This window comes from Thermobia domestica, chromosome 16, assembly GCF_964235325.1.
Source record: "Thermobia domestica chromosome 16, izTheDome1.hap1.1, whole genome shotgun sequence".
NCBI lineage: Eukaryota > Metazoa > Arthropoda > Insecta > Zygentoma > Lepismatidae > Thermobia > Thermobia domestica.
Genome location: NC_137469.1, coordinates 175,542,502 through 175,560,185, shown reverse-complemented (window position 1 = coordinate 175,560,185; position 17,684 = coordinate 175,542,502). Strand labels below are relative to the sequence as shown.

The window sequence follows — 17,684 nt, the reverse complement described above, 5'->3', positions numbered from 1 at the left end:
TGAGTATGAACTTGAGTCTCGGTTGCACATATTAATGCTTTACCGTTTGACTAATCTCAGCCCCTTTGTAATGACCGTATTCTCCCTTTCTGCCCTGTCATTAATTAAATAAAGATCTATGAGACTTGTTATATTTTTAAGGTATCACCGGTTTAGTTTTGTTATTATTGTTAAGTTACTTTTCTTGTTATTCTATATGTTTTCTGTATTTTTTAAGTCTTATTAATCTACCTTTCCTTTTTATTAGATTTATTCTTTTATTGTGATAATTTTTCGGACATGTAGCTTTAGCCCGAGACTACTCACTAACCCAGTATTGTTTTTTTTTTTTTTTTGTTGTTGTTGTTTGTTTTTTTTTTTTTTTCCACCTTTGAAAGTGGCACATGTCAGTTTGATATTTCAGTCGCACCAACAGCGTTTTAACAATGCGTCTACTTATTACAGTTTTTTTTTTTCTGATTGGTTAGTTTGGTGAGATTCATTTGCGCCAACGTGATATCTATACCTTGACGTTGAATCGAAACACATTATCTATCACCACGAATTGAACCTGTGACCATACACTTTAGCCGCATTGCCATAAAGGGGCACATAGGATCTTCTTTTCGATTTGGTTAGGAACATTGTGGGTAGCCGTAAACTACGCACTAATGCCTTGATATTTCGTAGCTCAAGAAATTTAATGAAATATTGTTAATGTGTTCTCATGCTAGAAAAGAAAGTTTACCTACATGTCTTCGCTGTAGCCTTTTAAGATCAGTATTTTAATGTACTGAATTTGGAATTGTATGGTTCTTGTTTACACCTATGCTATTCTTTCTTCTTACTCGTGTTGCGCACACCAGAAAGTATCCAATTTATTTGTTAAAAACAAATTAAAACCATTCTTCCTCTGTAGCCAAACCTATAGGCATGATCGCACTCCTCCGCTCTCACAAAGAATATTCGTAACGCGCAGAGAAGTTAAAAAAACAACTATAATAACTAGTCATCGCCTAGTTAAAGGTGGAAGGAGGAAACATACAAAAGCTGTTTCCAACAATACTATGCTTCCGAGTAGATATTTAGATTGAAGGAAGAACTTAAAAAGAAGTTACTTTCTTATTATATTGTATCCTAGTAAGAGACTACCGTGTGAATGTCCATAGGCGTACAAGTAAGTGGGACAGTGTAGCACGTGTATGCTTTCGTCATAAAACATGCACACCTTATATTCTGATGTTGGGGTAAAAGTTATACATCACGTTTGCCAGTAATCTGCATTGAGGGGAGTGACTGGTGCGTCGTACATTCATAATGTCAATCATAACTATCGATTTTATGTGAACAGTCCGCGAAACCTGATCTAGAAGAATAAAACGCTCGTTCTCATACGATCATACAAGCAACCCAGTGTGTTTTACTACCGACCACGTGTTAGACATGATCAGACGGTGTGTATCAGTTGCCACCGACAACCATCGCCCAGCACCCTAAGATATACAGTGAGCGTGGAATGCCATAATATACTAGAACAACTGGCTACTTGTCCAAATAGCTGTTCATGCTGTTATGCATAGTATTATGTTTAGTACTGCTTTTGAATACCCATATAAATATTCTCGTAATTTGTACAAGTGTGATGTGAGATCACTACAACCTACTATTTTCTTGTGAATCAACTTTCGGTCAGATCAGTGAATTGCTAGTGGATATTTTTAAATGCATTTCCACCATTGTATGTATGTACACTCATGTCCAAAATGATTGTCGCATATCTATAACTGTCTTCTTGTAAGAATATAATTTGATAATGATTTTCCAGGGTACTTTTCATACTGAAACTATGTGTATAATCGGAAAATGTATATTTGTGGTAAATTTCATAGGAAAAGAATTATAAACATGAAAATTATAATGAGTAAAATAAAATGTTGCTAAATGAACAGGAAAATTTTATTTTCGTTTTATTGTTCTTATTTACTGCTCTTTTGACATGAGATTTGCCATATACATGTCTTTGCCGATTATATACATACTAACATTATAAGAAGTACCAGGCGAATTCGTTATCAATTTATATTCCTAGAAAAACATATTTATAGACATACGACAATAATTTTGGACATGAGTGTACATACAATATATTCAGTAATTTTACTAAAGACAAAAAAGTCCCTTCATACACATAGATCAGTAGTAATAGTAGTAATAACAAATGAAAATATTTACTGATTTTTTGACATTGCATTTTCTCCTCAAAAAGCGCACCAAACTTGTTCCATCTTCTGTCATAAAATTATGATTGCACTGTATTATTATATGTAAGAGGGATTTGACAGAGTTTTGATTAAGTGATTTCTTTTCCAGTGTACCGCCCAGCGATCTTTTGCTCAGGTTAGGAGAGCACGATCTTTCGACGGAAGATGAGCCATATGGTTATCAAGAACGAAGAGTACAAATTGTGGCTTCCCATCCCCAGTTTGATCCACGAACCTTTGAGTATGACCTTGCCCTGCTTCGATTCTACGAACCAGTTACTTTCCAGCCAAATATTATTCCCATCTGCATTCCAGAAGATGATAAGAACTTCGTTGGAGAAACAGCTTACGTTACAGGATGGGGTCGACTTTATGAAGGTACTTTTCTTGTTCTGTGATTAACGTAAGAGATATGCTAAACAGATGCTCTCTTTACCATAGTTTGTCCGTTGTGCCCTGATCTCCTCTTATGGCAGTGTTCAAATTCATTTTAACTATTACTTACCTATGGTTGTACTGGTCTTAAAATTTTATTAAAGAAATATCCTGGCTGGGTCGCCATTTTGAACCGTTCTTAAATATTGAATTTAAAATAAATATCTTGGAATGGAGACGCCATTTTGTACTAATACGTTTTCAATAAATTATTAAATGTCAAATTAGTTTCATCGCAGATTTCGAAATTTAGAACAATTACTAAAATTGAGCTATTTAAAATAAAGTAGTGGTATTGGCTGTGATGGATAGACTTCAAGTGCGGAATAGCCAGATTTTTTTTATTTATTGCTTTAACTTGTTTTTGTAATCATGCCTGTTGTTTTGTATGGCTGCGAAACATGGTCACTTACTCTGAGGGAAGAACATAGACTGAAAGTATTTGAGAACAAGATCCTGAGACGAATATTCTGACCCAAGAGGAACGGGAATGGGGAATGGCGGAAACTTCATAACGAGGAACTACATAATTTATATGGTTTACCCAACATTGTTAGGGTCGTGAAGTCTAGGAGGCTTAGGTGGGCGGGTCATGTAGCTAGAATGGAAGAAAGTAGATACGCTTTCAAAGTCTTGACAGGAAGACCAACCGGAAAACGACCATTAGGAAGACCTAGGTGCAGATGGGAGGACAATATTAAGATGGATCTCGCAGAGATTGGAATACAAAGTAGAAACTGGATGCAGTTAGCTAAGGATAGAAGTCAGTGGAGAGCATTGAACCTCCGGGTTCCATAGGCCATAGAGTTAGTTAGTTAACTTGTTTTTGTAGTTTTATAACAGTACAAATATTGCTTTCCAATCTAGAATTCGTTTCCATGGAGATGAACCTTAATATCAAGTTCAATAATTCATTGAAAACGTATTAGTACAAAACGGCGTCTCCATTCCAGGATATTTATTTAAAATAGAATATCTAAGAACAGTTCATGGTATTGTATTAATAACAGTCAGGCAGAAAGCAGGGCTGCCCATCTCCTCCAAGAGTTTCTGCCCAATTTGATGGTAACATTTTGATTTTCCAGTTTGATTGTAAAATTATCAGTGAAAAATTGTCCTCAAATATTCTTATGCGTGCAACCTGCATCCTAAAAAATGCCTGTAGGGACTTTACACGATAGTGATATCGTTTATAATATTATTTATATAATTCATTTCTATTTCAATAACTATGCATTATATAATAGATCCAAACTAACAAGAGCTTTCACTAAGTAAAAATAAATAATGTAAATACTCAGCCTTATATCTTGCTATAGAATTTCTCTATTATTATATAACAACGTGTCGGCGGTGAAATAACACCGAAATGCAGAATAATAAATATTCCTGTTAGTGATACATAGTGCATTTCATCTTTCTCACTGGTCACAAGAACATGCCATTTTGTATTTCCTCATTTTTAATGATGCAGATGTTTCTTACGTCACTGTCAATAATATATAGATTAATCCATGTAGGCTAAATTAAGAAGAACAATTTAATTCAGCACTTTAGTGTGTCTGTGTGCTAGTAGTGTGCGAATACTACCAGCACCTTGAATATTCTCAGACAACAGGAGTATGGTTGTGTGTGGATTAGTCTCTGTGTGAAATGCCCGGACGACGAAGCGAACGTTTATTGTAGAATTAAGTAATATCGAGTGTGACTTACAGTAGCTCTGCAACAAGTCAAGTGTTTTCCAGGATAATTGCCGCTCGCATTGGTCAGGTCGTGTTTGTGGTGCATTATTGGTATACCCAAAGGTGTCAGAAATTTATTACACTAGGCATGCTTCCTGAGTGTGTCCACTTTGCACTAAGAGGAGGGAGCATAGTTCGATACTGCGGGATCTTCCCATACCAATTCAACACAGTGATTTAACCTCACCATATCAGATTTTAATGAAATTTGGTACATAGATGTCCTCTAGATAGACTAAGAAAAATACCAAATTACAACTTTATATATCTATCAGTATTGAAGATAGGGCTATGTAAAGTTTAAAAAAAAATCTCCAAAATAGCATGTTCAATGAATTTTGAAATTGGAATTGCAACTCTCCTAATTGAGCTAAAGAGCTGATCGAGGTGTCATTTTACAGCATTTTTGGTGCCCTTTCCTAAGGTACACAATATCATATAGGTTAATACAGAATTTGGTTTTTCAAAATCAAAATTTTATTTCAATTTTTTTCGAAAAATACATATTGTAAAATTTTTAAATTAATTCCCTGAATAGATAGTATTGTTGTAAAGCACCTGGCAAAATATGAATTAGGTATGGTAATGAGTACATTGTTAAAATAATTCAAAATTAACACTTGATTTTTCAAGAATACTGTGTACGTAGGGTAATAACACAAGAATGCAAAGTTTTACACTTCTGTGAAAGTAAAAATTAACACTTACTTGAAGAAACAGTATAGTTGAGTCCATAGTAAAACTTTTCAATTAGTAGTAGTATCATTTGAAGTTTCAAAAAGCCACACTTGTTCGGCATACATCATTTTCAAGAACATAAATTCATCCACTGGGAGTTACAGGATCCACTCTTTTCAGAACGTCACTACTAACATCCACAGAACATCAGCATTTCTTGGATATGAGAATGACGGAGATGGCCCAGGTGGATGAAGAAAAGTTATTTTTACTTCATCGAGTTCATTTTTCTGTAACACATACCCGAACCACCAATTTCCTTCATAGAGAGGTTCTAATTGAAGTTTATTTCGAGATTTTGACACTTCCTTTTCCCAACCCTGTAAACAATCTGAAAATTTAAATACAATTTGCCCTCATATTGAATTTGAACCCTGGGGGCCACGGTGGCTCAGTGGTAGAGCGTTCACCTCTGGTGCTTGGGGTCCCGGGTTCGATCCCAGCCCCCGCCAAGTGAACTTTGTGGTGGACAAACACCGTGTGCGTGGGTTTTCTCGGGGTTCTCCCGTTTCCTCCCACTTTCTTCATTCCACCATTTCATTCATTACTCATCATCACCGTCTCCTTTAGCCTAACCGGCATAACCGTGGGACGTAAAACTCAAAGATTTCATTTCATTTTTGAATTTGAACCCCTCGGAAAAGCTAAGGATCCCTCAAAATAAATTCCTGCTTACGTCCCGGGTAACCAGTGTGCTAAAATGGCGTTTATACAATGAATGCTGGAATTTTAAAATTAAAAATTTAGTACGAGACATAACTCAAGATATACAAGAAAATTTTAAAAAGTCCAATTGATAAGGTACAGATGTAGTTGATGAGGTTTGCCTACTTTTTATCAATATATTTAAGCAAAGTTAAAAACATTGATAGCTATGAAACAGACACTCAAGCAAGCAGATAGATAAGATAGAATTTGTTTCGTTAGCAGAGGCGGCTTTAGGATTTTAATTTTGAATAGGCCAATTTATTTTCTTTTATTTTTTAAAATATAAAAATGTATAGGATTTGTTCTTTGGCAGTAAATATATATTTATTATCTTTTAGAAGTTTATATTTTTCAAAATTTTAGGGAAAGGGCAGGGCTTACCCGCTTAAGCTCTTTCAGTTCGTTTGATTTGTTTAGGCTTAACGTCCTTACGTAACAGCGAGGTTATGAAGGATTGGACATATTACTTAAAGTGGCATCTGAACTACTACTCGGTTTCCAGCTAGGAGAAATTTTGTGGCTCATCGAGACCCTTTAATTACAAAGCGAAAATTAGATTCAACTAAAACAGATGATTCGAGATATGTGAAAACGTAACTATGAAATTCACACGATTTTTAGCATCTTTTTTTGTTTACACCATTTAAAAAACACCTGGTTTAAACCACCTTGCTTTAAGCAGCCAATCCTGATGGTTTACCAGTGCTAGATGTGTAGTTTTTACAAATCACGATTATTTACAGTAACATTTTTGTGAAACTTGTATTAATATTATTTTATTAACTTCTTTAAAACTGAAGTTCAAAAGTATCAGCAATTTAACTTAGTTTTAAGTTAAAGTTTTTAGAGCATGAGCTAATAAGTACTGCCAGCAGATTACAAGAAAGAATGTATATGTTTTAGACTCATTACTCTACTCTTCACATTTATTCCCACAAGTAAAGCAAAAAATATTGCATACTTGTATTTTTCAGCTAGGTACAGGGTATTAATGAAAACTCTAGTGTTAGTTTCGATCCTTGTAAACAATGATCCCATTTCCATCCCAAATTCATTTTTTGCCAGGAGCTTTACAACAATACTATCTATTCATAGAATTAATTTCAAAATTTTAAAATATGTACTTGTTGAAAAATTTTGATTTTGATTTTGAAAGAAACAATTCTGTATTAGCACATACGATGTTGTATATCACAGGAAGGGACATGATAAATGCTGTAAAATGACACCTCAACCAGCTCTCTAGCTCAATTAGTAGAGTCTATAGCCGCAATTCCAATTTCAAAATGCATTGAACATACTATTTTGGACAATTTTTGGAAACTTTATATAGCGTTATCTACAATACCGGTTGATAAATAGTTGATATATAAAGCTGAAATTTGGTGTTTTTCTTAGTTTATATGAATGATACCCCTGTGCAGAATTTCATGACAATTTGATATAGTAAGGTAAATTTTATCTTCAAATTGTGTTGATTTTAACCTGGAACGGCTCTGAGAGAACATCGACTACCACTACAGTCACAGCTGCCCTGGACTTCATGTGAGCTCTGAACACTGAACAAAAAACTGTTGATTGCAGGTTTGTTTAACCGGGTTATTCTAATCATTGCGAACTACTAGACGCATAGGTAGTGCCAAACATGATAAGAAGAAAAAATATTTTTCCACTAAAAATGTTCTTTTTTTTCGCCTTTCCACTCACCAAATTCATAATTTTTTCTTCACCAAAAATCCGGGCCCTACTTATAACTCTAAGTGTATGTATGTGTGTACAAGTAAATCTAATTTCCTTTCTTAATTTGGAGTGATAAACAGACACTTCTGTAAAGAATTGTTTCTAGTTAAATGGCTGAACTTAGACAACTAATCGCTTGTCACACACTGCAAATGTTACTTACTACATAATTTCAGACATTATATAGCTTAAATCACGCGCAATAGTCTTGGATAACTAGACTAGGGCTGATGTATCCCATCTCATCAAATGTACGGCCTTGCTTTTAAGCAATAATTCTCGTTAACATATTAATTTTTCAAAATGCAGATGTTTATGTCAACTCTAAAAAAATGAAATAAAAGTTATAAGAACTTCCTGTTTGTATTTCATCAGTGCCATTTTGCCACCTAGAAACGTGTCACTGTTAAGAGTCTTCATCCCGGCGAAATTAAAATACCGCAGATTTTACAATAATTATGTGATATCTTGAAATAGATAAAAGATAATTGAAATATGGAACAAGAGCACCCTAGACAATATTATTTTGCGTGAGGTACCGTTATCAGAAGTCACCTAGTGGCTTTCCGTTTTCAGCTGTTTAGAAACGCGAAAATAAGTGCCGATTTTCAAAATGGCTCGAAATGGAAAGCAGATAAGTGAGTCGTGATAACGGATTTTCATGTAAAATAATATTGTCTAGGGCGCTCTTGTTCCACATTTCGATTATCTTTTATCTATTTGAAGATATCACATAATTACTGTAAAATTAGCGGTATTTTAATTTCGCCGGGATGAAGACTCTTAAGGAAGGTAACTGGAGATACTATGTCAAGGTTAACAAGTCTAGGCTCAATGCCAGCAATGACAAACTTAAAATAGCTGGTTCCATTTCTATCTTGATAAATTTTCTTGATTTCCTCGTAATTGCATGCCTCTCTTTTAAAACCAGCGGTAGCGTTCTGCCACTGCTTTATCGTAGGCCCAGGGAGACAGTGCGTTTTATTAAGTGATGGACAGTGAAATACCGATTGGCAATAGTTAAAAGATAATAAAACATACTATACTTTGTACATCTTACACTTTAGAAAAAACGTTACATTTCCATTCACAAAATTTATCGGTAGAGACCGGATGTTAAACAAAATCTCTATTCTTTAGTATTAAAGATATGATCAAAAACAACGTTTTAAAGTTTATATGGGGGTTGTAGTTTCAATTTAAGCCACTTTTATTTTGCCTAATTTGCCTACTGCGCCTCTTATTGCCTAAATAATTGTTTTAATGCCTAATGTTGTCTATTTTATGTATTTTCTTCAAAATTGGGAAAATGTATAATTTATATACGAAAACACATACACACATATCGTCAATAATTTGACGAAGGGTCGCATCTCAATTTCACATTTTCAGACATAAAGAAATAATAATTACGTGGACAGGAAAGCAGTTGAATACATAATAACTGGTCACCTATTTCAGATAATAATTATGTGGAATACATGATCAATTACTTCATATTTAACTTTTTTCTCCTTTTTGTTTATGTCTGAAAAAGTGAGATTTTAAGATCCGACCCTTTGTCAAGTTGATATATATAGGGTGGCCCAAAAGAAGGTATACAGTCTTGTACTGAGCGGCTCATCGCATTTTATGTCATTTACTTATTATCCACACAGGTATTAACTTAGTTTCTTCACTATTTTTTCTTTCCTAATTTCTTTTCACTTATGTCTGAAGCTTCCAACATATCAAAGCAAATAAATGCATTATCTTAATAAATTAGAATGTCATATTCGATCGATGTTTGTCTGTATACCTACTTTTGGGACACTTTGAAAATATATATATATATATATATATATATATATATATATATATATATATATATATATATATATATATATATATGGAACGCATGTCAAGTTTCGCTTTTATATATATAGTAAAAGAAGATATTAACATATATATTTCTGTGTTTTTCGAACATTATCTATGAATTGAATCTATCTTTTAAATTGTATTGGGCATTTATCTTCATTATTTCGAGTTACATTTTAGTGCCTATTTTACTGCCTATTTTTTAAATGTTAAGTGCCTTTTGCCTACCTATTTAGGTTTTTAATGCCTAAACATCCAGTCTCTACTTATCGGAATATGTTTGTCCTTAAGGTTCGGATATTCACTTTCTACTTGTATGTATTTTATAATAGATTACGTCCGTCTGAATGACTTTCGAATTCTAAAATAGTAATAACAGTAGAGATGATTTCACGAAGAAACTTTTGTTTCATTAGAGAATTTAAAGCCTAAACTTTTTTTCCGTATACGCGTAACGATATTCCATATAGTAAGTTTAGTTATATAGTCAAATACATAAGGCCAGAAACTGGTCACTTCCGAACGCATATATATTAATCACGCTTGACCTTAGCCATAGGAGCTGAATACACGATTCTGATTGGTTGAAGTTATCAGTTTCTCGCCACGTAGCACACATATAGCACAAATCAAACGTCAGATGCTGTCGGTTCTTGTAGCCGAGCATGCTAGCGAGCGGGCTTTTAATGAAAATATTTTTCGGCGTAGGTTCAACCCCGGCCCAAGGAAAGTTTTTTCTTTAGTTTTCATAACATTTTATCATTAAAATAAGATGTAAAAAAATACTCATTTGCTCTTGTACGTGATATATAATGCATAAATGGTGCTTTTTTCCGTCATTTACCTACAGATTTATCATAGACCTTATAAACAATGACGTTATCAATCAACAGGAGAGAAAGAAATTGGGTTGGAGGGAGTAGTGGGGTGTTAGAGAGGGGGAGGTGTCGGTGGCACCAGGGAGGGAAGGTAGGCATTCGCTTCCTTGTCTTCCCAAGTAGTTATTTACATTGAAGTTACACCATCCGACCGTGACGTAATATCACGTGGTAATCAGTCCACTTTGACCACACAACTTTATTGATTAAAAAAGGTGATTTTTTATGAGATGAAACATAGCTGAGCGAGCGTCAGCGAGCGAATGGGGTTACAAGGAAGGCGTCCCGCAGGGCTCCTTTTATTCCACCTTTGCCCCCATGATAATACCACGTGACATTACGTCACACTCGGGTGGTGCAACTTCGATGTAAATCTAACCTAACTCGCTTCCTTGTGACCAACTTAGCGCTTGAAAAAAAATATATGGCTTCCAAACACAACTATTGAGCAGAAGCAATTTCAGTGTTGATGTTGTGTATAATATCAAGTACGAAAGAAACTATTCACAAATTATAGAGATTTCGCATTTTATAACAGTCAATCATGATGATTAATTGTTTGATACCTGTGAAGTGAATATTGTTTCTTCCACAGATGGTCCTCTACCGAGTGTTCTGCAAGAAGTATCTGTTCCCGTAATCAATAATTCAGCTTGTGAACTGATGTATAGGCAAGCAGGATATATTGAGCATATTCCAGGGATTTTCATATGCGCAGGATGGAAGAAAGGAGGGTTTGACTCTTGTGAGGTGAGTTCTATAAAGGTAACCAAGAAAGTTCTGTCGCTTTTTTACCCACCACCTTCGAACATCGATATGTCACCTAAGACGTACCTGGTAAGATAAAAAAAATAGTCCACATCAGCATCGACGATCTTCTGCAGACGTACTGGAAGGCCATCGCGGTAGAACTTGGTGGACCGTGAAGCGAAGAAGGTATCAAGTGCATTTTGCACCTCTACTAGCGATTTGAACTGGCATTCTCTAAGGTGATTGTCCAACAAATCAAGCAGATAAATCGGACAGTGAAATACCTGGGGAGTATGGCGGATGCAATAGTGTTTCCAGGCCCGTATTTACATATTGTGCGCCCCTGTGCTTTAAATAATTTGCCGCCCCCCGCACAAACGAGGAAACAAACGGTGATTTTTGCAAACATACCAGCAATTGTTGAGTAGCAGTTTAGGCATTACAAGTTACAAAATTTACAACGTAATTTTAAATGGGTTAGTTCTCTCAATGATGATTATGATGTGCTATTAAGCCCGAAGGTAGGTGACCATTGGTGGACATCACTGTAAGACGCCAATAATTATTGGTGATAACTGATAAGAAAAATAATTGTTTACATTATTCACCGTCAGGAATGGTTTAATAACATCTATATTAATAATACAATAATTTGTCTGTCTGTCTGTCTGTAGCGCTTTCCAACTCGAGAATCACAATAGATAGAAACATGAAATTTTAATGTTTTAAAACTCTCAGAGAAATGATCCAAACCTGTTCCTGGTATCTAGGTCACATCTGAGCTGGGATATGAGGATTCAAAGTCCCCATAAGAATAACATGGGGCATTTTAAAAATAATTGAAAACGACCAATATTAGAGTTAATTACATAGCTTTTGGGGTCGTTGAGATGAATAGTGACAGCTTTAATTAAATTCAAATTCAAGATCATACTCCACTTCCCAGGAAGGGGGCGAGATTTTAAAAATAATCGAGAACGACAGTATTTTATTGAATTAATAGTTTCCAATGTCTCCGAGTTTAACTGTGTCAGTTTTCGTGATGTTCAAGTTTATCTTCATCCCTTGGGGTGGAGGTGAGAGAGGATTACTTTTTAAAAATAATTACATAAGCTAGCTAATTAGTGACTACTGTAATTAGGGCGAATTAAACGATTAACTTTTTCTCGCGCTTGCATGGGACTCTGCTGGTTGCTAGTTTTAAATATTACTTTATTGTGAATGTTTAAAAAATTGCGAAATTTTGCCGCTCCCTAAATTCTGCCGCCCTGTGCTCGAGCACAAAATAGGACTTATTTAAGTACGGGCCTCAGTGTTTCGCATCCAAGGAGTAGAATGGTGTCCCGGGTCATCCTAGCCACGTGGGGTTTAGCGTTGTCCTGTAACAGGAGGACCCATTTGCAATTCAAAATTGCTGGCTGCGGAGTTTTGAGTTTTTCTTGAACACAGCTCAACTGCTGACAGTACACAGTTGCATTGATGCTCTGAGCAGCTGATAGCAGTTACCGATGCGCGATGCCGCGAACAGTTCACCAAACACATAGGAGGATCTTCTGGTGCAGTACTGGTTTCGGCTGTTTTGGAACCGGTTTATGGGATGCTAACCAATGATGACGGCACCATGAAGCTTAGTACAGGACCCACTTCTCATCGCATGTCAACACTCTGTCCAGAAATGGATCCTTCCTCAGACAAGACAGCAAAGAAACAAATGTCAACTCGCGTTGCCTTCTGGCCCGGAGTTAAATCATTGTGGGACTCATTGACCCAACTTGTAGTGCTTCCCATGTTGATGGAGGTACTGCCGAATGGTTTCTCCACTCAAACTGAATTGCAGTCCCAGTTCTTCACATGTCTGGGCACTGTTCGTTTCAATTGTTGCCTAAAGATCTTCATTTTCTATATGTGTTCGTCTTCAGGCACATGGTGCGTCTTCGAGTGTTTTGCACCGTCCTTAAACTTGTCAAACCACCGCTGCATTGTCGGCGTAGTCACGACACCCTTACCGGAGGCCTGGCATATCTTCCGCCCCGCTGCATCGGCGTTTGACCCCAGTTTGAACGCGTACAGTATCCACGCCCTTATGGCGCTCTGTGGAGGTCCCATATTCACTTGGTCCTTACTCAGATTCCTGGTGTAACTGAACTGCCACAATGACCTTCGCCTTATCTCCATTCAGATTCAACTTACGCTGTGTGGGCCAATGGAAGACAGACGTCCACAGAGAGTGACAGAACTTTCTTGGTTACCTTTATAATTATTATCTTGCTTTCTATAATCACAATATTGAATAAAATCGTTATTAAAATTAGAGCAATTAACAGTAGAACAATTAAATTTGCAGCGAATCCAATCGACAAGGTGAATTCGAATGGTGTAATGTCTGAAATCACTGCAGTTACACGTGCAATTGAGTCGTTCAGTTCCAGAACGGCTCTTCCCCATTTACAGAAAATCCCAGAAAACTTTTTTTTTTTTTTTTTTTTTAAATGTAGGATCTGCATGTTTTGTAGAACTGGAAATACTTTAGTATGTTCATGTGATAAACCTGAACATTCTCAAACATTTCCAGCTCTACAAAACGTATCGATCCTACAGTTTCTCTCGGTTTCCTGGGATTTTCTCTAAATGGACAACTGTTTTAGAACTGGACGACTCAGTTAAAAAAGCACCAGAAATATCATATTAGAAGTGTCCTTCATCCTTGTTACTGTAGTGAAGAAACATCGCACATCTTTGTACCAGCAATTATTCGAGTACTGCATCCTAGTAAATACCAAGATTATATAGTACACATACGGCGTAATTATGTTAAGGTCTCTATTAAACACAGTTACTTAATTTTATAATATACAAAGATTGATTCCAGTAATATTGAGTCAAATTCAGTATGCAACTGTATCGTTCATGCGCAACCAATTTCCGTAAGACAGCTACGAGGCAAGCTAGAGTATCTCGTTAGCCACACAGTACAACAGTGTGGTCGACCGTAGTCTAATGTTGCCGAAACTGAACAGATTCTGGGAGGTGTTTATTGTAGCCCTTTCAGATGCTAAGTTCATGGCGTCCTACATCGTAGCAATGTATAAAGTGCGTACCGAGCGAAGTAGCTCAAGTGGTAGAGCGTTGGCTTCGCATTCGGAAGGTCGTGGGTTCGAATCCCGCTGCCGACCATCCTGACTGAGGTTTTCCAGAGTTTCCCTCAGTCCTACCAGTCAAATGCCGGGATGGTACCTACTAAACAGGCCCTGGCCGACACCTTCCCAAATCCTTTCCATTGTTATTATTGTTGTTGGATATCCAGTGTAAAATGGCCTCTGAGCTGTATCTGGTGATTGTTAAATAAATAAATAAATTTTCGTATAGATAATGCCATTACAAATCGCATTATACGGAAATGTGTCCTGAGCCTACTACACCGACTCTTGCAGCTAGAACAGTTTCCCAAAAGTGTTCATGGTTGTAGCTGGTTTCTCCTATAGGGGCAAACTCTCTCTCAAAAAGCTGGATTGAAACTCCAAGTTCAATGCTGCATACTGCCAGACTCCTATCCTGACTGAAATGTACGAGCATGAAATCCCAGCTTTGTACGGGCACGACTTAAATCACGTTGAACTGCACCAAGACAAGGCATTTAGCAACATGACGGAAACATCGCTGGAGTTTTATCGCCCTATGGAACAGAAAATTAGAATTTTGGCAGTTCACTCCTGTGACATACCTGTCAAGAGTACAGATATCAGTCCAATGGACTTATTGTGCTTTCGGACTCCTCAAGCAGAGCCTATCCTATCGTCGAGTCCGCACCGTCTGTGGCTTGTGGAAAGCCTGTAAAGAGGAATGGAGTGCAATACCTGTAGCCCAGCTGTAACGCAATCTTTTGCAATAGAAACTTCGATGCGAGACAACAGTCGTAAAGGCGGTCTGCAGATTGAACGCAATCAGTGGCGGAAACATAATATTTATTAGATGAGAGACACATTCGAGTTTGGCTCAATAGAACTGAGTCAACCTCTATATTAGTTAACAAGTATGTGACGAGATTTTATCTTCTTTTTTAATTGTGAGGTTAATGAAGGTCAATAATAATATTCTTGGTAGTATGGTTATTCTTGTGCACGCTTCGTCCGACTTCACCTCAGACATTGTTCGGGTTCACCACGTACTTTTCAGAAATTAAAGAAGAAAACTTGCATGTCTCGGTGGTTATTTCTTCTTTATGTTGGTGACAACCCCGACACAGAAAAGGCTGTTGGATTGGGGTCCCACATTGCTTATAAATGACGTATGGAAATGTCGGGTAGCCTCAAAACCCCAAAACACCACTGCTGTCATGTTTAAATCCACTATCTTGAATATCGCTCTATTACTTTTAATAGGGAAGTCGGCATATGTGTTTTATATGCCGTTATTTCGCAGGAGTGCAATGCCGTTAACCTTTTGTCTTGTGTCACGAACTTTTATTAATTATGGCATCTTTTCCCTTGTTGATTCACTCACAACATATGCTCGAAATGGCCACCCGCTGCACAAATGGTGTGTACGCCTTTTTTCACTGCTTAGGTAGAGCTAGCAATGTCTCTGGACGCAAGACAACACAGGTACCGTCAATGTACTGCAATTTAGTAAACTCCGATCCTTGACAGAGTACACTATGGCTTTAAGGTGACTCCACAGTTAGGAGTCAAGGAGTCGGATATTTGGAACGTGTGGTGTTGAGTCTCAGACACTCGATCCACCTCCAAGAAAACTGCTAATAACGGTAATTCCATACACCACGTCTGTAATGGAAAAGGCTCCATCCTGTTGGAAGAAGGTTGCGTATGAGCCATCCTATGACAAAACTGACAGCAGAATATCGTCATCGAATTCCAATATTAGTCGGCATTCAGTGTGCCGTAGATTAAGAACGAGCCAATGATTCTCGTGCCAAAAATATTACACCAACTAATCTTTTTGCCAAAAAACATCCCTGATATTTGAGTTCAGTGCGAATTAATGTCATTAGCGATGGTTTTCCCCTTTTCTTCTTCTCCGCTCACGTAAAAATACGCGTCGTCGAAGAATAACACGTTCAATGGGAGATCCGGGTTAGTTGCAGTTCATACGCCTGACGGTCTGGGTCGTCCATGGCCGGATGCTGGTGCATCTGGATTTTGTACAGGTGCCATTTTTAAGAGAAAGTATCCTCCGTATGTATGTTTGACTCACTCCACTCCCCTGAGATAAACGCCATGTACTACTTGGAGACTTTTTGCTGAAGGATGCGAGGACAGCGACAGTGATTGTTTCATCTTTAGGCATTTTCGGATGACAACTGCGAGATTTATCGGTTACAGATCCCATTTCATGAAATCTGCTGCAGTGTGTGTGTCACGCCCAATAGGGAGCTAGCTCATTTTCCACAATGATGGGGCCAAACTCATCAGCAGCTACATGCGACCTGCGATTTCCATATACCAAGATTATCTCCACACGTTCCTCGATCGTCGTCAACTCTGTTTAGCCAGTGATCATCTGCTAAGATAAATTAGTCTCATGATTAGTGAACAGTTAGGATAATGCTTTCAGCAGCATTGTTCAATCGGTAACATCTGCAAACATAAAAGAAGCAATTATAATTAGTGAATTAGTGAAATGATAGGACAAAACGGTCAGTGAGTGTTTGCGGAAACAAGCTGCAAATAAAACATGTGTCGCATAGCTATTTTCCTACTGCTATATACATGATTTATTGTATACCAATCGCTTTATTAACTACTAGTATACCTATCAGGTTCAAATTCCTAAATTTGTAAGTTGTACTTTTGAAGGCAAAAAATTTGCCGAAATGTTCCAGAACACACGTATCAGATTATGAGAACGTAAGAACTATATACAATGTTTACATTCATAACATTGCATGTTAAAACAATGCTGTATTATGTCAATGTATCAATTTTATTTACTGCTAAATAATAAAATCTATGTCAAATCACTAACAATCACTATCTACCAAGTATGGTTCCTAAACTTTGGGAGTAGTACCTTCGATCAGGTGATACCTAATTTCCAGATACACTTATAGATATATACTTACATAAGATTTCATCTAAATCATTTCAACAAATATATAATATATTTCCAAACTGAATACCTAGTTTGAGAGGTATGCCTTGGCACTTACATCAACGGATGCATTGACACAAAACTTCATCTAAGACGATTAAAATCACGAAAGATAACTCTCAAATTCATATTTACTAAATGTGGTTCTTAAATTTTGAGATGGGTACCGTGAGTCAGGTTGTACCTAATTTTCAAATACACTTGTGGATCTATACATGCATATTATCGAAAATAGCATAGAGATTGTTTTCACACAAAGTACTTTGCACGTATTGAAAATACATACTGACGGGTTCCACCAATTTATTCATATTCTTTTGAGAGGGGTATGTGATACCAGATAGCACCTAATTTTCAAATACACTCATGGATCTATACATTCACATCACCCAAAGTACCATAAAGATTACTATTTTCACGGAATGATAAAACGTACTGATGTATGCTTACAGGTATTACAAATTTTCGTTCCTATTATCTTTTTT

At 36.7% G+C, this 17,684-nt stretch overlaps 1 protein-coding gene across 2 annotated transcripts in view; it reads left to right on the top strand.

The window, feature by feature from the left end:
* Window positions 1-17,684, top strand: part of Np (serine protease notopleural) — a 256,460-nt gene that overhangs the window by 230,394 nt on the left and 8,382 nt on the right. For both annotated transcript variants that reach the window (XM_081743285.1, XM_081743286.1), the window contains exons 7-8: window positions 2,350-2,618; window positions 10,937-11,091. In XM_081743285.1, coding sequence (XP_081599411.1) covers window positions 2,350-2,618; window positions 10,937-11,091 — 424 coding nt within the window. The remainder of the gene's footprint in view (window positions 1-2,349; window positions 2,619-10,936; window positions 11,092-17,684) is intronic.